The sequence below is a fragment of the Aureococcus anophagefferens genome (assembly GCF_000186865.1).
Source record: "Aureococcus anophagefferens unplaced genomic scaffold AURANscaffold_1, whole genome shotgun sequence".
NCBI lineage: Eukaryota > Pelagophyceae > Pelagomonadales > Pelagomonadaceae > Aureococcus > Aureococcus anophagefferens.
This window is the reverse complement of record NW_008705561.1, coordinates 641,755-664,641: the sequence shown is the minus strand read 5'-3', so window position 1 is coordinate 664,641 and position 22,887 is coordinate 641,755. Positions and strand designations below refer to the sequence as shown.

Below are 22,887 nucleotides of genomic sequence, written 5' to 3'. Positions count from 1 at the left end.
TCGCTGCTGCGCCGCGACTTGCCGCTCACGACCGTCGAGTTGTCGTCGCTGCCGGTCTCGAGGCGCCGCGTGTGGCGCCCGTGGTCGAAGGGGTCCGCCGACAGGGACCGCCGGTTCTGGAACATGGCGTTTTTTTTAAAACCGCGGCGGCGCGGCGCGCGCTCACCGAGGGCTGCCGCGCGCGTGCAAACGGATGGGCTGCGCCGCGGGCGCGCGAAGCAGCCCGTACATGCTGCGCGCTGCTCGTCGTTGGGCCGATGATGCAGGAAACCTGATCTTTTGTGAAAAAGAGTTTCACTCAGCGCGGGCTCTCTCAGCAACATGGGGCCGTGACACTCCCCTCGCTGCGACCGTGCCCGTCGATCCCCCTACGATGGCCTCGACGATGAAGCGGCGGGCGAAGAAGGCCAAGGCCTCGCCGTCCAAGGAGGTGCGCTTCGCGGCGCCGCATCCGCTGAAGATGTTCCCGCTCCAGCGGGACGTGAACCTGACCGACGTCTGGTGCGGCCCCCGGGAGGAGGCCCGGGCGACGTGGCTCGACTGGGACGACGGCGGCGGCACCGTGGAGACGCGCATGAGCTCGACGGCGGGCCTCGACGCCCACAGCGCGCTCATCCGCGACTTCCGGCGCTTCGAGAGCGGCGGCCTCTTCACGACGCTGGGCCAGGAGAAGGAGGCGGCGCGGCGCGCGGCGCGGGCCTTCGCCATGACGCCCGTGAGCGGGCTGAAGCAGCTCGACCGCGAGTTCGTCGTCGTGCCGAAGAACGAGCTCCGCGAGCTCGCGAGCCTCGAGGGGAATTTGCGCGCGGAGCGGCGGCGCTTCGTCGACGACTGCGAGGACGTCATCGCGCGGGCGCGCATGATCGGCGCGGAGCGCTACCCGTTGAACGAGCCCAGCGCCGTCGCGACCTTCGTGCTCGTCGCCGCGTGCGACGAGGAGATCCGGAGGTGCGCGGCCACGGTGCGCGCGATGGAGCTCGCGCGGGAGTCCGACGCCATGAAGGAGCGCGCCGTGCGGCCCTGGCGCCGGGGCGTGAGCCGGAGCGGCGTGTCGCGGAAGCTCGCCTCCCTCGACCGGCCCGAGGGCCTGAGCGGGCGGCTGCGGCCGGAGACGGATCTCCACACCGCGCGCCTCGCGGTCGTCACGGGCTCCTGGCGCGCCTACCGCGAGCGGCAGCGCTGGCACGCGCGCATGGCCGAGACGGAGCTCATGGCCTTCGAGGACGGCTACTGCCGCTGCGCGTGGCGCGCGCGCGCCGCGCGCGACGCGCGGCTCGACTACGAGCGCTACGTGGCCCTCGTGGCCCAGTACGGCGTGCCCTTCGGCGAGGACGAGTTCGGCGCGCTCGGCGCCCGCGCCGGTTTGACGTTCCAGGCTTTGGTGGACCGGGGCGCGCGCGCGTGGCAGCGCATGTGGTGGTTCTACGCGCCGACGTACCGGCTCCGGCGGGACCGCGGCGCGACGCTGTTCCAGACGCGGTACCGCGCCTACTTCGTGCGCAAGCGCTGGGTGCCCATCCTGCATCTCCGTTTGGCCTGCGGCAAGATGCGGCCCATGAAGATCGCGCTGAGCCACTGGCGGAAGTGCATCCTGCGGACCGTCAAGACGCGGAAGCTCATCAACCGCGTCAAGTACGGCGGCGTGCGGCGCATCATCCAGGCCTGGCGCAAGCTCGTCGGCGAGGAGCACGCGGACGACGCCGTCGACCGGGTCATCGCGATGTTCGCGGACGAGCTCGTCGCCGAGGACGTCGGCATCTGCTCGCACGAGTACTCGCAGAACACGGGCGCGCGCGTCGACAACTTCGCCGCGCGGGGCGTGCTGGCCCTCGTCGACGGCGTCGTCGCCTGGCAGGTCGAGGAGCTCGTCACGACGTTCTGCGCGGACCCGCCCTCGTGGATGGACGCGAACTGGTACCTCCAGAAGACGTCCTACGAGTCGCACGTGCGCCTCGCCGCCCAGGGCGTGCTGCCCCGGGACCTCTTCGAGGACTCGCACCGGGAGCAGATGCACAACCGGACCGCGACGAAGATCCAGCGCCTCGCGCGCGGCGTCTTCGGCCGCAACGCGGTCCGCGAGAAGTTCGCGCGCGTCATCCGGAAGCGCTACGACCCGAAGACGCAGCTCTTCTTCTACCTCAACATCGTCACCAAGGCGCGCATGGAAGACCGGCCGCGCCTCGTGCCGCGGCTGTTCCCGGGGAGCGCGTTCTAAAGGAAAAGCATGGGCCTACCTTTGGGCCGCGCCATCTGGCCGCGGACCCCCCGCCATGTGCTAAGTCAAAATTGTTACAGGAGCATGTGCTCCCCGGCGAGTTTCTCCGCCTTGGGGCTCGGGCCGCCGACGATGTCGAGCCAGAGCGGGCGGCTCGCGAGGCTCACGACGCGCCGCACCTCCGCGGCCGTGCGGCCCTCGAGGGGCACGCCGTCCACGGCGACGAGCCTGGACCCCGTCTTGGCGCCGCAGCTGTCGGCCCAGGCGCCCTTGAGGACCTTCGTGACGACCAAGCCTCTCCGGCCGACGCGGTTCTTGCCCTCGGGCAGGAGCACGGACACGCCGGCGACGTCGCCGTAGGAGAATATGGCGACGTGCTTCTTGCTCCCGCGGCGCGTCGGCGACGCGGGCGTCAGCGGCTCGTCGCTCTTGGACCGGATGCGCTTGGTCGCGGCCGTGAGCTGCGTTTTTAGGCCCTCGAGCGTGTGCTCGTTGCTCGGCGGTTTCGGCTTGAACGCGCCGTAGTAGCTCACGGAGGCCGCGGACAGGGCCGCGGCCGTCGCGCCGCCTACCACGAGCGACTCGACGAGCGGCATGCTAGAGAGTGAGTGGCTGCTGTGCGGGCAGTTTCAGCAGATGAGACGCTCTTGCAGCGACGCAGGAGCGTCGGCGCGCGTGCGAGGCGATGCGCGACGCGAGAGCGCTGGCAAGCTGGGTGACGACTCGGCTAGACGGCGCGGCGGCAGCGCGCGGGCGTCGAGTCGTGGTAGAAGAAGCAAGGAATGCGCTCGGCGCTGAAGCACCACGCCCTGTTGGCGGCACTCATGACCTGTTGAGGCGGCACTCATGACCTGGACCATGATACGGTCTGAAGCAACGCGCGGGGCTGCCCCCGTCCGTCGTCGTCGGCGCCATGTACGGCTTCAGCGGCGGCGCGCTGCTCAAGGATGTGGAGAAGGCGCGGCAGGAGATGGACCAGGTCAACGCGCAGCTCGGCGCGACGCGGCGCCAGGCCATGGCGCGCGCCGCGCGGCAGCGCGAGAAGGCGGAGCTGCGGAGCGCCCTCGCGGGGAAGAAGCGCCTGCTGAGCGCGGCGGCCAAGGGCAGCGTGCTGCGGCTGAACAGGGGCCACGGCGAGGACAGCGCGCGCGCCGCCGACGAGGCGCTCATCACCGCCACGTTCCGGAAGTTCGACGTCGACGGCTCCGGGAGCATCGACGTCGCGGAGCTCGGCGACGCGCTCCAGATGGTGCTGGGCAAGCGGCCGAACCGGGAGACGGTGAAGCAGCTCTTCGCCATCGCCGACACGGACGGCAACGGGACCCTCGACTTCGAGGAGTTCTCCCAGCTCGCGAGAAAAGGCGAGCTCGTGAACCGGAAGCTCCTCAACCCGAAGTACCGCTTCCTCATGCAGGCGCGCCACGAGCGCGCCGCGGAGCGCGACGCCCAGGCCGCGGCGCTGGCGGCGAAGAAGGCGCAGATCGAGGAGGCGGGGCGCCGGATCGACGAGACGCGCGCGGAGTGGGAGCTCGTCTGCGCGGCGCGGCGCCGGGAGAACGCCGCGGAGCACCGGCGGGCCATGGCGGCCAAGGCCGCCTGGCTCGCGGAGCGGGACCGGTCGGGCCTGCACCGCCAGGCCATGGCCGCGAAGCGGCGCGCGGCGAACCTGCGGACCTACCGGAAGAACGCGACGAACGGCTCGGACGCCGTCCGCGCGAAGCGCGCGCTGGCTTTACAGGGCACGCTCTACGACGTCTGCCGCACGACCATGCACCTCGTGGGCGAGGACGACCACCGGAAGCGCGTGACGACGAAGCTCGGCCTCGACCAGCAGCGCTACTACGTGGGCTCGCGCCAGGACGAGGAGACGCTGCGCAAGTCGGAGTCCTGGCGCCAGCCCCACGCGGCGGCCTACTTCGGCGAGTCGCTCGTCGGCGAGTCGTCGATCTTCGGCGCGTCCGCGGACGTGCTCACGGCCGCGGGGCCCGCGCCGTCCGCCGAGGCCGCGCCGTCCCGGGACGGCGACGCGCTCGCGCTGCCGGCGCCGCCGCGGTCGCCGCTCGGGTCGCCCGGGGGCTTCGACCCGGCCGCGTCCGTCTCCTTCCACCCGTCGGTCCAGTTCAACGACCTCGCCGCGTCGTCCGTGCTCTCGCCGAACCCGCTCTTCGACCCCCTCGCGTCGGCGAGCGTGCTGTCGCCCATGCCACGGTAAGTCACGTCTAGAGGAGGTGGCGGGGCGGCGGCACGCGTTGTCGAGGCGTCTGGAGGAGGCGTCGGAGGCCTCCGAGGAGGCCTGGCCTGGAGTCGCTTACTGCTAGCCCGGGCCTCCGAGGTCGCGCGCGCCGCGGCCGCGCAGTTGGCGCCACTCCACCTCGAGCGACGCCGTCGGCCACGACCGCGGCCTCGCGCCGCAGCGAACGATGCGACATCCGAACATGGCCGCCGGCCGCGGCCTCTACGCCTTCGAGGAGGGCGCGTCCTACGGCGTCGACGAGCCGTCGCTCCCGGACCTGGGCGAGCTCTGGGAGAAGGGCCTGGACTGGCAGCGGCTCGGCCCGCTGCTTCGGCGCGCGGCGCGCGTGGACCAGATGGACTTCGAGGCGGCGCTCGACGAGATGCTGAGCCTCTGCTTCTGCGACCCGCAGCGCGTCTTCAAGCAGGCCTACTACCGGAAGCAGACGAAGAACGCGTGGGCGCGCGACGACCCGGCGTTCGCGCTGCTCCAGTGCGGCTTCCTGGCCGTGGCGGCCGTGGCCACGGGCTGCGCCGTGTCGGCGGCGCGCGCGGGGACCTACTGCTACCTCGTGGCCGCGGCGGCGGGCGGCCACTGGCTCGCGGGCGGGCTGCTGGCGGCGACGGCGCACGCCGTCGTCGCGAACGCCTTCCTCCAGGACCGGTCCCGCGGCAGCCACAGCGTCGCCCAGTCCGTCGAATGGCTCTACGCCTTCGACGTCCACTGCGACGCCTTCTTCGTCTACTTCCTCGTCGCCTACGTGGGCCACTACCTCGTGCTGCCGCTCGCCCTGGGCCACAGCTACGCGGCGATGCTCCTCGCGAACGCGCTCCACCTCGCGGCGACGGGCGCCTACTGGTACGTGACCCACCTGGGGTTCCGGGCGCTGCCCTTCCTCCGGCGCACGGAGGTCTTCCTCTACCCCGTCCTCGCGGCGGCCGCCGCGTTCCTCGCCGCGCTCGTGCTCGGCGTCTTCGGCGCCAAGCTCAACGCGTCGCGCGTCCTCCTCGCCGCCGTCCTCAGCCCGCTCTCGACGTAACGGTGTTTTATCCATGGGTCGCGGTGTTTCGGTGGTCTTCGCGGTACGTCGCGGTCTCGCCGCGCGACTCGCGACGACCGCGCAACGGAGCCGTACGTAAGAGGTGAGCCGTCCCGCGATGCGTGCGGTGCGAGACGAGAGGTTGTTGCTAATGTGGGACACCTGCGAATTGAGTGCGACACAGTGTGCTCCTGCACGATCGCCACGCTTGCAATGCAATTGATGCGGGCCGTGATCCGAGCTCAAGCACGGCGAGGTGACATCAAATCAGGAGTCCGTCGCGCCCGACCAGTCGAGCGAAAGCACGGCACGGGTTACGCGGCTTCCCGGCGCTTCGTTCCCCCCCTGCGACGCCGGCCGCGCGATTTCACGCATCGCCGACGCTCGCGAGGCCATGCCGATTTGAAACAGTTTCGCCGAGAGCATGGGCGACCCGTCCTACGTCTATCCGGCGCCGGACATGCCCCCCTACGACCGCGGGCCGGCCGTCGTCACGGACGAGAACCAGAGCCAGTCGCTCCAGAGCGACCACAGCCGCGGGTCGTTCGGTCCGCAACGGTTCGCGAACACGCTCGCGTCCGGGCCTGTGTGGAAATCAAATCTTCAACCCGACTTCAATGTGAGCGTATGCGACGGTTTCGACGCGAGGCTTTCTGCCGTGCTTCGAGAACTCGATGAGAGCAATCGATTCGTCCAAAAATCAGCCGAATCGACGTCGATTTGACCGAGATAGAGAGTTCTGAAGTTTGGTGGGGGGCCCCCAAACCAGTGGTTGATTTCCACACAGGTCCGGGAAAGTCAAGGAGCAGCGGCTCAAGTCGCGCCTGGGCGGCGACATCGCCGTCTTCATCGAGATGGACGACGGCGGCGGCGACGTCTTCCTGAGCGGCCGCGTGTCGCCGCGGCTGCCGGCTTCCGGCGCGCGCGTGACGTTCCGCCTGAGCCTCACGGCGGAGCGGCGCTGGGTCGCGAAGAACGGCGAGTGGCTCTACGAGGGCTTCCTCGCCCAGGCGGCGCGGCCCGTGCCCCGGCGGCCCGGCGCCCGCGTCGAGGGCGTCGTGTCCACGCGGAAGCCGTCGAGCGCGTGCTGCTGGATCACGATCGGCGACCTGGACGGCGGCGTCTACTGCCTGAGCAAGTGGTGCCCCGGCGCCGCGAGCCCGCCCCTGGGCGCCATCGTGTCCTGCGAGCTCAAGCAGGGCAAGTACGGCGACTGGCGCGTCGCGAGCCCGCCGGGCCTCGCCGTCGTCACGCAGGAGGCGCGGTTCCTCGAGACGGGCCGCCTCTTCGACGACGCGCCGCCGTCGCCGCGGAGCGGCGCGGACCTCTGGCACGCGGCCCCGGCCTACTACCCGCCGGCCCGGGCCGACCCGCGCGCGGCGACGAACCGGACGCCGCCGTCGCCGGTCCGGTCGCTCGCGGCGGGCCTGAGCTCGCTCCTCGGCCGCGTGTCGCTCGGCGACCCGAACAAGCCGCCGCCGCCGGACCGCCGCGAGGCGCCGCGCGGGCCGAGGGCCGAGGGCGAGGCCTCCTACCCGCCGCGCATCGCCGCGCCGCCGCGCATCATCGACGACCGGCGCGACTGGGGCGGCCCGCCGCCGCCGCGGCCGCCGCGCGTCCTGGGCATGGCGCTGCCCACGTGGGGCGCGCCGCCGGCGCCCGCGCCCGCGCCGCGCTGGGACCCGCGCTACGACCCGGCCCTGCCGCCGGCCATGCTCCCGCCGCTGTCCGCGCCGCCGGGCGCGATGTCCCCGCCGTCGGGTTTCCACCGCGGGAGCGCGCCGCGGCCCCGCGGCGGCGGCGACGACTACCCGCGCGGCGGCGACGACGACTACCCGCGGCGCTCCTAGCGACCGCGACGAAGTCGACGCGGGCACGGCCCGCGCGCAGCAAATCACACAAGTAAGATTCCGTTGGTTAGCCCCGCTCCCGCCGCATGCGCGCCTCGACGTCCTTGAGCTTGACGCCCGAGCCGCGGCCGTCGCGGTGGTACAGCGTCAGCGCGGGGCCCGACGAGTTGCGGCCGCCGCGCGCCTCCTTGGCGAAGGCGGAGACGGAGTCGAAGACGCGGCGGCTCGCCGGGTGGCCCGCGCGGAGCGCGCCGGCCGCGATCGCGAACTTCCCCGCGGCCGTCAGCTCGCCGCGGAAGCCCGCGGGCGCGCCGTTGACGGAGAGCACGCGCTCGCCGGGGACGAGGTAGCCCTGGCGGATGAGGGGCAGGACGCTAAAGTTTCCCCCGCGCGGCGCCGCGCCGGACCGCGGCGCGGGCGTCCTTCGCGGCGCGGGCCGCGGCGCGGGCGCGGTCCGCCGCGCCGCGGGCCGCGCGGCCGCCGCGCCGCCGCCGAAGAAGCCCGCGATGCTCCGCTGGCCCGCGGGCGCGGGCGCCGCGGGCGCGGGCGCCGGGGCCGGCGCCTCGCGCGGCCGCGCGCGCGCGGCCTCGCGCAGCGCGCGCGCCTCGTCCGAGTCGCTGCGCACGTACGCCGGGCAGCCCGCGATCTTCGTGCGGCACATGGGGCACTCCGTCAGCTGGGCGACGCACTCGCGGCAGAGGCCGGGGCAGCCGCAGGGACGGCACGAGTAGTCGCCGAGCTCGTCCATGCACACGAGGCCACTCGGCCGCGTCCTCGCCGTCGGACGCGTCCGGCGGCGGCGGCGCGGTCGTCGGGATCGGCGGCGGCGCCGTCGGCGGCGGGAGCGGCGGCGGCGACTCGCCGTTAACAGCCCGCTCGCGCGCCGCCCGCCGCGACGCCTCGAGCCGTCTCATCCGCTCGGCGAACGCGACGCACTCCGCGCAGTCCCAGCCGTTGCCGTGCACGCAGCGGCCCTCCGGCGGCGGCGCGGCGGACGGCGCGGCGGTGGACGTCGTGGACGACGAGCTCGCGGCCTCCGCCTCGGGCGCGGCCTCGGACGGCGCGGTCTCCGCCTCGGGCGCGGCCTCGGACGGCGCGGTCTCCGCCTCGGGCGCGGCCTCGGACGGCGCGGTCTCCGCCTCGGGCGCGGCCTCGGGCGGCGCGGCGTTGGCCGCCGACAGAACCGCGACGAACACCTCCGCCGACGGCGCGGCGTCGGCCGCGGAAGAGGCCGCGGCGACGGCGGGCGCCTCCTCGGGCGCCGGCGGCGGCGTCGCGGCGCCGGCGACCGGTTCCGCCGCGACGCTGGGCGCGGGCGATCCGCCGGACGCGAGGCGGGCACGCTTCTTCGCCTCGCGGAGCTCAACGGCCGCTTGCCGCTTGCGGTCGAGCTCTTCTCGCTTTCGCTTCTTCTCGAGGGCCGCTTCGCGCGACGCCGCGATCTCTTCCGGTGTCCGTAAACGCCGTGCGGGCTGGAGCGCCGCGGCCGGCACCGCGGGAGGCGCGGTGGGAGCCGCCGCAGGGACCACCTCGGTGTCCATTGCGCACGGCCGAGGCGCCTAGGCCTCGCGAGGTCGATCGTGCAGTCAAACAAAGCATCGATCGTGTGACAGCCGCGTCCAGCCGCTGGATCGAGTGTCGAGGAGCAGCGAGGCGCAGCGAGGAGCAGCGCAAGCACAAAAAGCACAGGCTCGAGCAGCCGCGGGCATGGAGATGGACCGGCTCGAGGAGGAGGCCCAGACGGACGTCGACAAGGAGATCGAGGAGGAGATCGAGCAGGCGCGGGCCGCCGACGCCGCCAAGGCCGCGTCGCCGCCGCCGAAGCGCGGCAGCGTGCTCGCCGCCGTCTCGTCGAAGCTCTCGACCTTCCGCCTCGGCGCGTCGCCGGAGCCGGCGCCCGGCGACGACGCCGCGGCGGTTTCGCGGGAGCGCTACGCGAAGCGGCTCGAGGACGGCATCGAGGCGAGCGTCGAGTGCGGCCGCGTCGTCGGCGGCGCGCGCTACTACAGCGTGCGCTGCCGGCGCGCGGGCTTCCAGCCCGCGACCGTGGCGCACCCGCTGACGGCGTTCAGGGACTGCCGCGCGGCGCTGCGGTCCGCGGGCCAGGCGGAGCTCGTGCGGTCCGACTTCCCGCTGCCGCGGTCCGCGAGCCTGGAAAGCCTGGGGTCCCTCTTCCGCGGCGACGACGACGCGCGGCGCGAGGCCGACGACGCGAAGCGCGCGGCCGCGCTGGACGCGTGGCTCTCCGAGGTCGTCACGCTCGCCAAGTGGGGCACGCTCGCGCCCGGCGTCGTCGCCGAGGTGCGCGCCCTGCTGCACGCCGACGAGCTCGAGCCGGAGGTCGTGATCGCCGCCCCGGCGCCCGCGCCGGCCGCCGCCGCGCCGCGCGCGCGCCGCGGCGGCGCGCCGCGGCGGTCGCAGAGCCTCAAGCCCGCGACGTTCTCCGCGCTGCCCCAGGTCGAGGAGGCGGCGCCCGCGGCGGCCCCCGGTGCCGTGGCTACCGACGTCGAGGCCAAGGCGCGGCGCATCGCCGAGCTGGAGACCGTCGTCGCGTCCCTGAAGAAGCGCATCGCGACGATCGACCCGGGCAACGACGTCGAGGCGAGCCTGGAAGATCTCGAGCGCCAACTCCGCGACACGGCGGCGAAGCTCCTGGCCGGCGACGAGAGCGTCGAGAACGAGCTGGAGCGGCTGGACAAGGCGATCCGGAGCCACCCGGAGCACGCGGAGCGCGTCGCACTCGCCGCCGCCAAGTGGGAGGCCGCGCAGAAGCCGCGCAACGCGGCGGCGCTGCGGGACGTGCGGCGCTTCGTGCCCGAGAACATCTTCAAGTCGACGGCGAAGAAGATCGAGGTCGCCTACGCCGCGCGCGCGGCCCGCGGCGACCTGCCGCCGCGCGCCGCGGCGACGCTGGCGAAGCGCGTCTGGACGACGCAGGTGCTCTGGCTCGTCTGGCTCGACCCCGAGCGCATCGCGAAGCTCCACCCGGCGGACCTGCGGGGCCGCTACGCCGTGACGGGCCTGGACATCGAGGAGACGCGGGCCGTCTACGCCAGGGCAGCAAAAGAGAGCGAAATTCCCAACGTCAAAGGCTCCGATCTCGGCCGTTTTCCACTCGTTTCGGCTGATTTTTGGACGAGCGATCATCTCTCGGAGCGGTATCGACGCGTGGGCGCTTTTTCCGGAACGCGCGCGCGCGGAACACTCACGTTGAAGAGACGTTGAATCACCCTTGTGCTGCCCAGGTCTACGCCGTGCTCCCGGAGGCGTTCGACAACGACCCCTCGGGCGACAAGACGCGGTGGCGCGCGCAGATCCGCACGAAGCTCGAGGAGTTCGTGGACCGCGAGGCGCGGCAGGCGCTGACCAAGGCCGAGGCGCGCCACGCGGCCTACCGCCCCGCGCCCGCGGCGCTCGACGTCAACGACGGCACCGTCGACGCGGACGAATTGACGCGGGCCGCGGCCGCGCCGTCGCTCGACCTCGACGCGCGGCCCGCGGCGGAGGACGCGCCGAAGCGGCCGAAGCTGCCGAAGCCGCCGGTGCTCAAGGAGGACGTCGCGGCGCCGAAGAAGAAGAAGGCGCAAAAGGCCGCGCCCGTGGACCTCCTCGCCGCGCTCAAGAACCGCGAGAACAAGCGGCGCCACTCGACGGCGTCCTAGGCCGCGCCATTTTTAAGAGGCGCACAGTTTTTATGGGTCGTCGTTCCAGTGGTCGTTGAAGGCGGCGTACTTGTCGACGTCCGTGAGCGGCCGCTGGATCTCCTGGCGCTCGAGGTCGACCTCGTCCTTGGGCGCGTCGCCCGCGGAGAAGAGGCAGGCCGCCGCGACGGCGAGCAGGAGCGCCGTCGGGTACCAGATCGCGTTCGGGTGGTGGACCATGGGCGCGCGCGTCGTGTTGTAGACGTAGAGGTAGAGCGTCGTCGCGACGACGGACGCGAGCGTCACCGTCGCGTGGAGCGCGCCCTGGAGCTGGCCCTTGCTCGTGTCCCGGCCCGGCCGGTCCGTCAGCGCGCCGAAGACGACGGGGATGACGCCGAAGCTCTGCGCGACCAGCGCGCCGAGCGCGACGACGGAGGAGTCGCCGTACGCGCGCGACCGCGCGACGCCGCGCGACTCGGGCGCTGCGACGGCGAGGGACCCGAGCGCCGCGAGCGCGACGTGGAGCGCGACGCCCCGGAAGCCCAGCGACGGCAGCGAGCCGCGCATGAGCGCCACGGACCCGACGCCCGCGGCGACCTGCGTCGCGACGAGCCAGACGGACGTCTCCGCGTAGCCCCAGCCGAACTCGCGGCGGCCCCAGTAGATGGACATGGAGAAGACGCCCGCCTGGGCCGTGTGGAGGCAGAAGAAGGCGACCAAGAGCCGCCGCGACCGCCGGCTCCGGCAGAGGATCGGCAGCGTCTGGATCTGCCGCGCGAGGAGCGACGCGGCCACGCGGAGCGCGCGCTCGCAGACGAGCCGCGCCTCGCGGCTCCGCGGCGCCGGCGCCGTCTCCGGCAGGCAGCACCAGAGCGCGGCGTACATGGGCAGGCGGCAGAGGCCGCACGCGAGCATGGCCTTTTTCGCCGGCAGCAGCTCGAGCAGAACATACCCGACGGCGCCGCTGCCCGCGAGCTGGCCTAGACCGGTGATGACCCACTTGTAGTAGAACGCGACGGCGTACCGCTGCTCCGACGTCGACGGGCCGTCGCCCTCCAAGATCCCGTAGACGAGGCGCGTGAAGCAGTCGTCCCGCGGCCCGCCGATCTCGTGGCCCGCGTCGACGCAGTCGACGATGACGACCTTGCCGAGCGCCGACGACGCGTCGAGGAACCCCAGCACGAACATGTTCAGATCCCAGGTCGCGATGGACCCGGGCAGGAGGCCCAGCAGCGTGAGCTGCACGACCTGGGCCGTGCAGGAGAACAAGAAGAGCGGCCGCCGGCCCACGAGGTCGCTCAGCGTCGCGAGCAGCGGCGACGCGATGGACGAGCCCAGCGCGCCGACGGCCCAGCCCGTGGAGCTCTTGATCGACGCGTGGCGCTCCGACTCGCCGCGCACGTCCACCAAGTAGTAGCTGTAGACCGACTGGTAGATGCCCCAGGAGAGACCGTCGCTGAGGTCGAAGCCGTAGATGCAGCGCCGCGCGCGGTCGTAGCGTCTCTGGTCCGCGTCGTCCGGCAGGAGCGGCGACGCGTCGGTGGGGGCGAGCATGGCTGCGGTCGAAGGCGAGCACGACTGGCTATGAGGCCATTACGGGGCTGCCCTACTCAGTCGCGGCTCCATTGCGCGCAGGAATGCTGGTGAGGTCACGGGCGCCAAGTTGGTGTTGACAGCAACCCAGCGAGAACCAGCGAGCCGCGCGCCGACGAGCAGCCATCGCCGGAGGACGCGTCCAGCAGCTCGTTCAGACGCGCGCCGCCGCGTCCATCGCCCTTCGGGAGAGCGCGCTCCCCCTTTACCCCGCGCCGCTCACCCGTACGCCGCCCGCAGGTACTAAAAAACAATCATGGGTGACGTCGAGGGCTTCGAGACCGCGGACGCCGGGGCGTCGGAGACGATCCCCATGGAGGCGGGCCAGATCCGCAAGGGCGGCTACATCTGCATCAAGAACCGCCCCTGCAAGGTCGTCTCCGTCTCCACGTCGAAGACGGGCAAGCACGGCCACGCCAAGTGCAACTTCGTCGCCACGGACATCTTCACGGGCAAGAAGCTCGAGGACATCGTGCCGTCGACGCACGGCACGACGGTCCCCAACGTCTTCCGCATGGAGTACACGCTCCTCGACATCTCCGACGAGGACTACCTCTCCCTCATGGACGAGTCCGGCGAGGCCCGCGAGGACCTCCAGATGCCCAAGGGCCCCGACGAGCTCGTCAAGTCGATCCGCGAGGGCTTCGACGCGGGCGACTCGCTGTCCGTCGTCGTCGTCAAGGCCATGGGCGAGGAGCACGTCATGTCCTGCAAGAAGGACACGTCGGCCTAGATTGTGAACACGAAGATCTGGCAACCGCGGCCGCGCCAGGAGTCGGCCGCAAAAAAAAACACAAACACGAACGCCGCCGGTCGCCGTCCCGGACCGGACCCACCCCGAACCAACCCGCCTAAAAAAGACCACTCTCTCTCTCTCTCCTCTGCAGCGGAGGGGCTGGGACGCGGACCCCGGATTAGGACCGCGCGCGCAGGTCCCGCGGCTTCGCGCGCTCTCTCTCTCCTGTGCAGCGGACGCGGACCCCGGATTAGGACCACGCGCGCAGGTCCCGCGGCTTCGCGTTTCCCCAGTCGTCGCCCGAGTCGTCGGAGTCCGAGGCCTCGGGCGTCGCCGGCGGCGGCGCGGCCGGCGGCGGCGCGGGGGCCGGCGGCGGCTCCGGCGCTCGCTCGGCCGCCTCGGTCCCGCCGAGCGCGCCGCGGAGCCGCGCGTGGGCCTCGGGCGTCGCCTCCGAGTCGTCGTCGGAGCTGGCCTCGACGGCGGGCGGCCTCGGCGGGCGGCTCGCGAGCTTGGCGCGCTCGCGGTCGACGCGCTCGCGCATGCGCCGGACGCGGTCCTCCGTCTCGCGCCGCCGCGCCGCGCGCTCCGCCGCACCGGACCGCAGCGTCTCGACGTGCGTCTCGAGGTCGCGCCGCACGCCCTTGATCTCCTCGGCGTGGGCCTGGAGCACCTCGTTCGACGCCTCGACGAGCTCCGGGTCCTCGGCGCCCGCGGCGCGCTCGCGCGCGCGGAGCGCGGCGGCGACGGCCTCGGCGACGCGCGCCGCCGTCCGCACGACGGGCGCGTGGGCCGCCCGGGGCGCCGGCGCCTCGACGTCGTCGTCGACGAGCGCCTTCTGCTCCTCGCGGAGCGGCGGCGGAAACGCCGACGGCGGCGGCGCGGCCTTCCGCGGCGGCTCGAGCGCCTTCGGCGGTGCGTCGTCGTCGGCGGCGGCGATGGGCGCGAGCTCCGCGCCCGCGCGGAAGTCCTCCTCGGCGGACTCGCGCGGCGCGTTCCGCCGCGCGCGGCGGGCCAGGCAGGCGCAGATCGCGACGAGGACGGCGCAGACCGCGACGACGAGGTAGATGCCCGCGCTCGCCGCGTCGGCGCCGTCGTCGTCGTCGGAGGAGGACACGACCGACGCCGACGGCGCGGGCGTCGGCGCGCCCGTGGGCGGCGGCGTCTCGTAGGTCGGCGGCGGCGACGGCGCCGCGGTCGGCGCGCGCGACGGCGGCGGCGACGGCGGCGGCGTCGCGGCGGCGCTGGGCCCGCTCGTGCGCCGCGACGGCGGCGCCGACGGCTGGGGCGACGGCGCGTAGGACGGCGCGGCGCTCGCGGCCTCCGAGGGCGCGTACGACGGCGGCTCGGTGTCGAAGACCGTCGGCTCCGGCGTCGGGTCCGGCGGCGCCGTCGGCGCGTAGGACGGCGCGGGCGAGTCGAAGGCCGTGGGCTCGGCCGAGGGCTCCGGCCGCGCCGTCGGCGCGTAGGAGGGCCCGGGCGACGAGAACGCGGACGGCTCCGGCGACGGCGCCGCGGTCGTCGGCGGCGCCGTCGGCGCGTAGGACGGGCCGGACGACGACGGCTCGGCGGAGGGCAGGGACGACGGCGCCGCCGACGGAATCGCCGACGGCGCGGCCGAGGGCGCCGCGGACGGCGCCGTCGACGGCGCGCGCGACGCGTCGCCCGTCGGCGGTGGCGACGGCGCCGCGGACGGCGGCGTCGACGACGACGGCGCGACGGTCGGCGCGAGCGACGGCGCGAGCGTCGCCGAGGGCGCGTGGGACGGCGCCGACGACGGCGGCGGCGCGGGCCAGCCGAAGGCGGGCGCGGCGGCGACGGCGACGTTCCGCCACGTCGCGCGCGCGCCGAGCGCGCCGACGCCCGGGCCGCCGCTCCCGTAGTCCACGTCCTCGGCGTCGACGCGGTAGCGGCTCCCGTCCGCCAGGGCGAGCTCGCAGCCGACGCGCGACCCCGCGGCGACGCCGTAGAGCTCCCAGAGCGCCGCGCCCTGGAGCAGCGCCGACGAGTACGGCACGGCCGTCGCCGCGAGCGTCTCCCGCGCGTTGCCGTCGCCGGGCTTGCCGATCTCGCCTTTGATGAGCGAGAGCGCGCCCTCGACGAGGTCCACGGTGCACGCGTAGGCGACGCAGTCGAAGCACTCGGGGAAGTTCCACTCGTCGTATCCGCCGATCCGGAGGTAGACGGACCAGGGCAGCTCGCCGGAGATCTCCGGCCGGCCGACGGCGGTCACCGAATAGTTCGTCCGCGACTCGAGGAGCCAGAGCACGTTCAGGTCGGAGTCGCCGCTCTCGAGGCGGCACCCGGCGCCCGACGCCGCGTCGGACGCGCCGAAGGCGAAGCTGCCCACGGCCGTGGCCCAGCCGTCGGAGAGCTTCCGCTCGCAGAACGTGTAGTCCGAGACCGTGGCCGCCGTGAGGTGGAGCCAGAAAACCCAGAGGCCCGGCCGCGCCATGGGCGGGCGGCGGCGGCGCGCCTGTGCACAGGGCTGCTCGTCCCCCAGAATTAAAATAAGTGCCCGCGAGTTGCCCCTTACTTGAGGGAAAGATGCCTCTCCCGGAGCAAACTCTGGCTGGCGAGCTGCCTCGTCCCGTCTCGTCGCAGCGTCTCGTCGTCGCCCTCGTCTCGGCCTGAGCGCGGCGCGCCGGTGCGACGCGACCATGGGCAAGCCCGGCGGCGGCGACAAGAAGCAGCAGCTCTTCGACGCCATCGTGAACCAGAAGCTCCAGGCCGTGCGCTGGGGCGTGGCGAACGCCGGCGTGGCCCCGGCGACGCGCGACGGCGACGGCCACACGACGTTCATGATCGCGTGCCTCAACGGCAAGGACCGGAGCCTCGCCGAGATGGTGCGCTGGTACGAGCGGCGGCTGAGCCAGCTCCGCGAGTGTCTGGAGCAGGTCGACGAGGACGACGGGCGCACGTGCTTCCACATGGCGGCCGCGCACCCGAACGGCCACAAGTGCGTCCACGAGCTGCTCGACGCGTGGCTCACGGTGGACAAGAACCGCCGCGACGCCGGGCTGAAGCGCAAGGACCGGCGGGGGAAGACGCCGTACGACGTCGCGACGGCCAAGAGCCGCGCCGCGATCGACGAGTGGCTCAAGGAGCCGGAGACGGAGTCCGACGACGACGAGGTCGGCGCGGACGGCATGACGTCGACGCAGCGCTCCAAGGCGAAGAAGAAGGCGCTGCTCGAGAAGGAGCGCGCGGGCGCCGCGCCGCCGCCGCCGCCGTCGGCCGCGGACGAGGCCGCGGCCGCCGCGGCGCCGGAGCGCGGCGAGTTCAAGGAGGGCACGCCGACGCCGACGTGGCCCGAGGTCGAGAAGTGGGCCCAGTCCGTCAAGGATCTGAAGCCCATCTGCGAGCTCACCGTCGCCCGGGAGGACGCGCTGCCCTTGCTCCCTCCCGCGGCCGCGGGCGAGCCCTCGAGCGTCGTCGACCCGGCGCTCTACTGGTGCGAGTCCGTGAACCGGCTGAGCCTCAAGCTCGGCCCCCAGCTCACGTTTCTCTCCGACGGCGGCCTCGCCAAGCTCGCGAACCTCACGCATCTGATCGTGGCGTCGAACGGCTTGGAGGCGCTGCCGCCGGCGATCGCGGGCCTGCCGCTCAAATCCATCGACGCGTCCTACAACAAGCTCGCGGCGCTCCCGGAGGCCATGCCGTTTAAGACGCTCGAGGCGCTGGACGTGTCGGGCAACGCCATTCCTACTCTCTCCCCGGCGCTCGACGGCTGCTGCGACCTCGTGACGCTCGCCGTCGACGGCAACGCGATCGCGTCGCTCGACGGCCTGCCCTTCGACAAGTTCAAGCGCCTCGTGACCTTCACGGCGGGCGCCAACGCCCTCGCGGACCTGCCCGAGGCGCTCGGCGACCTCGCGAAGCTCGAGACGCTGTCGCTCAACGGCAACAAGGAGCTGGCCGCGCTGCCCTGCGCCCTCGCCAAGTGCAAGAAGCTCAAGGAGATCCGCGTCGACGACTGCGCCATCGCCGACAACAAGGTCCTCGGCTACATCCAGAAGGGCGAGATGAAGCAGCTCGCCAAGTACTTCGAGAAGACCGCGGCCAAGGGCGGCGGCGGCAAGAAGGGCGGCGGCAAGAAGGGGAAACGCTAGTGGCCCCGCGCGCCCCCTTAATCACATCCGTATCGTTCATACGACTACGCGTCGCTGTCGCTGTCGATGTCGTCCCACTTCGAGTAGTCGATCCCGGGCTTCGGCGCGGCCGGCGCCTTCTTCGGGCGACGCGGCGGTTTCGGCGGCGGCGGGCCGTCGCTGTCCTCGTCCGGGAAGTCCACGTCGCGCATGATGCCGGACCTTTGCCGGAGCTCCCAGTTCCGAAGCCCGGCCGCGCAGACGGACTTCGGGTCGGGCCCGCGGCGGAGCGCGCGCTCGAGCCCGCGCGCGGCCTGGCTTCGGAGCTTCTTGTTCCAGACGTGCGACGGAAGCGTCTTGCCCGCGAGGCAGAAGTCGCAACCGCAGGGCGCCGTCGCGCGGGGATCGCCGTGATGGTCGCAGCCCTCGGCGCCCAGGCCGGCGTCGACGCCGCAGCACGTCCAGCGGAACGCGGTGACTCTCGTCTTGACGAACTTGGCCGGGTCGGAGCCGCAGGCCGCGAACTGGTCCCGCATGCCGCGCGCCTCGCACAAAAACACGCCGCCGAAGCCCATCAATTTGCCGTCTTCGTCTTCGCCCTCCCAGTCCATGAGCTCGAGAGATCCAAAGTGGTACGAGCCGTCCTTGGCCGCGCGGTACGGGTCGACCCAGGACCCGTCGCACTCGGGCGGCCGGGACGACACGCCGCACACCGGCTTGTGGGAAGGCCAGGCCGCGCGCTGGCACTCGACCGAGCAGTACAGCGGCGGCTCGAAGACCTCGCGCTGCAGGCACCGCGCGCAGCTCGAGAGCTTCCCCTCGAGCGTCTGCTCCTTCAGGCCGCAGCGGGCGCAGGACCGGTGGCCGACGATCTTGAGCATCGCCCCGTTGCCCTGCGCCGCGCCCCGGGGCAGCTCGAGCGTCTTCCGTATTTCGTGCATCGGCTCCGTTCGCTCGACGGCGCGCTTCAGCGTCTCCCAATTGTTCTCGTCCTTGACATTTCTCTTTAAGTCCTCCATTTCGGACTTCATCTCGAGAAGCGACTGCAAATGGCGGGATCCATGCGCTGTAAGCGCATCGCCGTCCGCAGTGCGTAGCCTGTGTGACACAGACACAGACACCTCGTCCGCAGCACCTTGCCTCGCGCGCAGCTTCGCGGCGAGGCGCTCTTTCGCAGTTTTTCGCCCCATTGCGCTCGATGATGCTAGGCTAGGAGAGCGGGCTTCGCCCCATTGTGAATTGATCGATCGGGTAAACATCGCCTTAGATCTATAGAGCAGCCCGGCCTTCGGGCCCATGGGCGTCGACAAGCGCCGCGTCGTGGGCAAGGGCTCCTTGATCCGCGAGGGCAAGGAGCTCGACACGCCCAAGGTCGTGCAGCTCCCGCCGCAGACGCTCGTCTGGGGCCTCGAGGAGGCGACGTCGTCGACGGGCATCGCGCGGACGAAGGTCGAGACGCTCGACGGCGCCCACGGCGGCTGGGTGAGCGCGAAGACGCTGGAGCGCGTCGCCGACGAGGCGGGCGACGGCGCCGCGGACGACTCGGGCGGCGGCGGCTTCTGGTCCAAGTGGAAGGACAAGGTCGGCGACGGCGCCGCGGCGCCGCCCGGGCCGCCGCCGCCGGAGAAGACGCCCGAGGAGAAGCGCGCGGCCCGGGAGGCGGCGAAGCAGGCGGCGCGCGTCGCCGAGTACGAGCGCAAGGTCGCCGCGCGCCAGGCGGCCAAGGAGAAGCTCGCGAGCGCGCCGCGGACGAAGGCGGAGCGGTCCGTGCGGGAGACCATGGCCGCGGAGCACAAGGCCGCGGGCAATACGTATTTCGGCGCGAAGAAGTACGGCGACGCCTGCCGCGCCTACGACAAGGCGCTCCACCTCCTGACGGCCGACGGCGCGGACTACGGCCCCGCGCTCTGCAACCGGTCCGCGTGCCACGTCTTCCTCGGCCGGCGCGCCGAGGCCGTCGCGGACGCGCGCCGGGCCGTCGCGGCGCGGCCGGACTGGGCCAAGGCCCGCTTCCGCCTGGGCAAGGCCCTGGCTTTGGACGACGAGGACCTCAACGGCGCCGCGAACGCCCTCGACGAGGCCGCGGGGCTCCTGCGGACCGCGCCGAAGACCAAGGCGTCGGCCGCGGAGCTCGCGGCCGTCGAGGCGGCCCTCGCGGACGTCGAGGCGCGGCTCGACGCCGCGCTCAAGGAGCCCGCCGTCAAAAAGACGGAGTGCGGCGTCGCCAAGGGCTTCGCCGCCGGCAAGCAGCTCGTGGCGAAGGTGAAGCGCGACGTCAGCCGCACGGCGCCGTCCAAGTCAGGGCAGGAAAAGGGTGATTCAACGTCGCTTCAACGTGAGTGTTCCGCGCGCGCGCGTTTCGGAAACAGCACCCACGCTTCGAGAGCGCTCCGAGAGATGATCGCTCGTCCCAAAATCAGCCGAAACGAGCGGAAAACGACCGAGATAGGAGCCTTTGAAGTTGGGAATTTCGCACCCTTTTCCTGCCCAGGTCCAAGTGCACGTGCCCCGACATCGAGGACTCCTGGCTCGACGTCGACGAGCGGCGCCGCGTCGCCCCCAAAACCAAGCACAAGCGCCCGGGCTTCGAGACGGGCGTCTTCCGGCCGCCGTCCGAGGCCGGGTCGCTGCTCGTGCGCGTGACGCGCGGCTGCCAGTGGAACCGGTGCACGTACTGCAAGATGTACCGCGACGTCGACTTCGCGTTGCGCCACGTCGACGACGTCATCGCCGACATCGACGCCGCGGCGCAGATCTACGACATCTTGACGCGGTCCGACTTCGACGATCTGGGCGTCCACGAGCTCGCGCGGCGCGGCTTCGACCGGCGGACGATCGGGTCCGTCGCCCAGCTCATGAAGCAGGACGGCGGCCTCACCTGCGCCTTCCTCCAGGACGCCGACGCGCTCTTCGCCACGGCCGACGACCTCGTCAAGATCGTCAAGCACCTGCGGGAGCGGTTCCCGACCATAAAACGCGTGACGACGTACGCGCGGTCCGACTCCATCAACGAGAAGTCGCTCGAGGAGCTGAAGCGCCTCAAGTTCGCGGGCCTCGACCGCCTCCACGTGGGCCTCGAGACGGGCTCGCTCAAGGTCACGAAGCTGTGCCGCAAGGGCGTCCTGCCCGAGAAGCAGCTCGCGGCGGGCGAAAAGGCGATGGCCGCGGGCTTCGAGTACTCCGTCTACGTCATGCCGGGCCTCGGCGGCCGGGAGCTGAGCGCGGACCACGTCGCCGAGACGGCGAAGCTCGTCACGGCCGTGAACCCGTCGTTCGTGCGCTTCCGGACCTACTGCCCCATCCCGGGCACCGAGGGCTACGACGCGTTACTCAACGGCGACTTCGAGCAGCTGAGCGAGACGGAGCACGTCCAGGAGATGCGGGACATGATCGCGGCGCTGGGGCCGACCTGCACGTCCGTCGTCACGGCCGCGGACCACATCGGCAACCTCGTCGCCGTCGAGGCGAAGCTGCCCCGGCAGCGCGGCGCCGGCCTACAGTGCCTCGACGCCTACCTGGACTGGCCCAAGGAGACGCAGGAGCGCTTCGCGCTGGGCAAGCGCCTCGGCCTCGTGTCCGGCGACCCCGCGGCGTTCCGCGACAGCCAGGAGCTCGCCATGTTCGAGGGCCTCGTGCACCACAAGTTCGGGTCGCTCAAGAACTGCTGGCGCCACTACCTCACGCGGGCGACGGGCGGCTGACCGGGCATGATGGGCCAGTACGCGTACAAGGAGCTCGCCGAGGAGCTCGTCTACCACCAGAAACGCTACTGGTCCGAGGACCCCCGCTTCCGCCACCTCGCCTACAAGTGAGAAGGACCGGCTCTCGAACCATGACGGCGCGCGCCCGACGTCGACGGCGCGCGCCCGAGCGGAGCCCGCTCTAGTCTCTTAAAAGTAGCCCGGGAGCACCTCCGCGAGCTCGACGTCGTAGACGAGGAGGATGCCCTCGGGGAGCGTCGACGCGACGCCCGCGGGCGCGAGGTTCGCGGGCACGAGGAGCCGCCGCTTGCCGCCGGCCTTCATGCCCCGGATGCCCTCCTCGACGCCCTCGCAGATGACGTTCTGGAACGGCCGCTGGCCGTACTTGAAGGCCACGGGCTTGTCGTCCTTCGTGTCGAAGATGACCTTGTCGCCGACGGAGACGCGGACCTTGAGGCCGACGACCGCTCCGGGAAGCGGGCTGTCGCCGGCGCGGCCGACGAGCGACTCCGTGTATTGGAGGCCCGACGCGGTCTTCACGAGCTCGTTCGCGCCGGGGATGGGCTCCGAATTCGTCAGGCCCTTGAAGATCTCGCCGCCCTCGACGAGCGCGAGCACCGCGAAGACGCTCAGGCCGCCGACGAGACCGAAGCGCCGCGAAAGGCCCTGCGTCGCCGAGAGCACCGGGTCGAACTGGTTGAAGCCGCCCTCCGTCGCGGCGCCGCCGACGAGCTTCGACACGTCGTAGCGGCCCGGGCCCGTCGGCTCCTCGACGGCTGGCTCCGATTCGATGGCCGCCTCCTCCTCCGTCTCCGGCGTCGACCGGCGCGCAGTTTTTTGGGTCGCGAGGGCGCGCGGCGGCGCGAAGGCGTCGACGGCAGTGAGGGCGGCGAGAGCGATCACGGTTAGCTTCATGGCTGGCGGGTCTGAGATGCAAGAATCAAGCGTGGCAGGGCGTCTATCGTGAGAGGCTGTGTCAGACCGGGGCAATGATCACTGCCTTTTGGGCCGACAGCCGATGTTTCAGCCGCTGGAAATCGACGATGTCTGGCCCTCGCGCCGGCTGTACTGCAGCGATTTCGACGCGGTAAAGCCCTAACGTTCCACACATGGACCCGACGCGTCGGTCTGCCTATTTTTTTCCGGCGCGCGGCGCGTCTGCGCGCGAGGAACACTGGTGGTGGCGACACGGAGCGACTGCAATCGGTGCGGTCCAGCGTTTCTGCGCGCCCACTGGCTTCGTAGCGTGCCGTTTTGCGATGGGAGCTGCTTTGTATATGTCTCGACGTGTTCCAACCCGCGGGTGCGCTGGGAGACGGATTTCGCACGCGCTCGCGACCTCGACGCGGTGGCGCGAACGCTGTACCGAGATCATGACGTGCTTTTGTACGTCAAAACAGACTTCTCCGAGAGCGCGCGAGCTACGACGGCTGACGAACGGGCCCCTACGACTCGCCCAAGGTGTCGGACGCGTCCCTGCGACTCGTTCTGGCTTGCCGACGGTTTCGGGGTCGTTTTCGGTGCCCGAGAGGCGCTGTTTTCGCCGACGAGAAAACGCTGCCGTCGCGCGGTCTTTTTGGCCGGACCGTCGCGTATGGTCATGCCGACGTGCGCGCGGCCCTTTAGAGCGCCGAAAACGACTCGTGTGTCGTCGCGTAAGGGTCGGTTTGGGGCTGGATTCCCTCTAGGGATCGGACGAACGCCATCCGATCGCTGCAACACCCTCACAACTGGGCGTGAAAGTTTGCTGGGCCCTTCCTTAGGCGTACCCGCCGGTGCTTACCAATTTTT

General features: G+C 72.1%; 3 protein-coding genes across 3 annotated transcripts; all 3 read left to right on the top strand.

Moving 5' to 3' along the window:
• Positions 1-460: 460 nt before the first annotated feature.
• Positions 461-7,337, top strand: AURANDRAFT_60518 (hypothetical protein; the record flags this gene model as incomplete). Its single annotated transcript, XM_009034502.1, has 5 exons — positions 461-2,182; positions 3,090-4,423; positions 4,572-5,483; positions 5,899-6,045; positions 6,275-7,337. 5 exons carry the CDS (start codon positions 461-463, stop codon positions 7,335-7,337), a joined length of 5,178 nt encoding a protein of 1,725 aa, XP_009032750.1.
• A 5,474-nt stretch (positions 7,338-12,811) lies between these two features.
• Positions 12,812-13,442, top strand: AURANDRAFT_59757 (hypothetical protein; the record flags this gene model as incomplete). The annotated part of the gene is made up of 1 exon (XM_009034503.1): positions 12,812-13,442. The coding sequence occupies one exon, from the start codon at positions 12,828-12,830 to the stop codon at positions 13,302-13,304; it is 477 nt and encodes a 158-aa protein (XP_009032751.1).
• A 6,538-nt stretch (positions 13,443-19,980) lies between these two features.
• AURANDRAFT_13624 (hypothetical protein) lies at positions 19,981-20,904 on the top strand (the record flags this gene model as incomplete). The annotated part of the gene is made up of 2 exons (XM_009034504.1): positions 19,981-20,190; positions 20,290-20,904. Coding segments are annotated over 2 exons (825 nt in total), but the record flags the coding sequence as incomplete, so codon positions are not given.
• Positions 20,905-22,887: the final 1,983 nt, after the last annotated feature.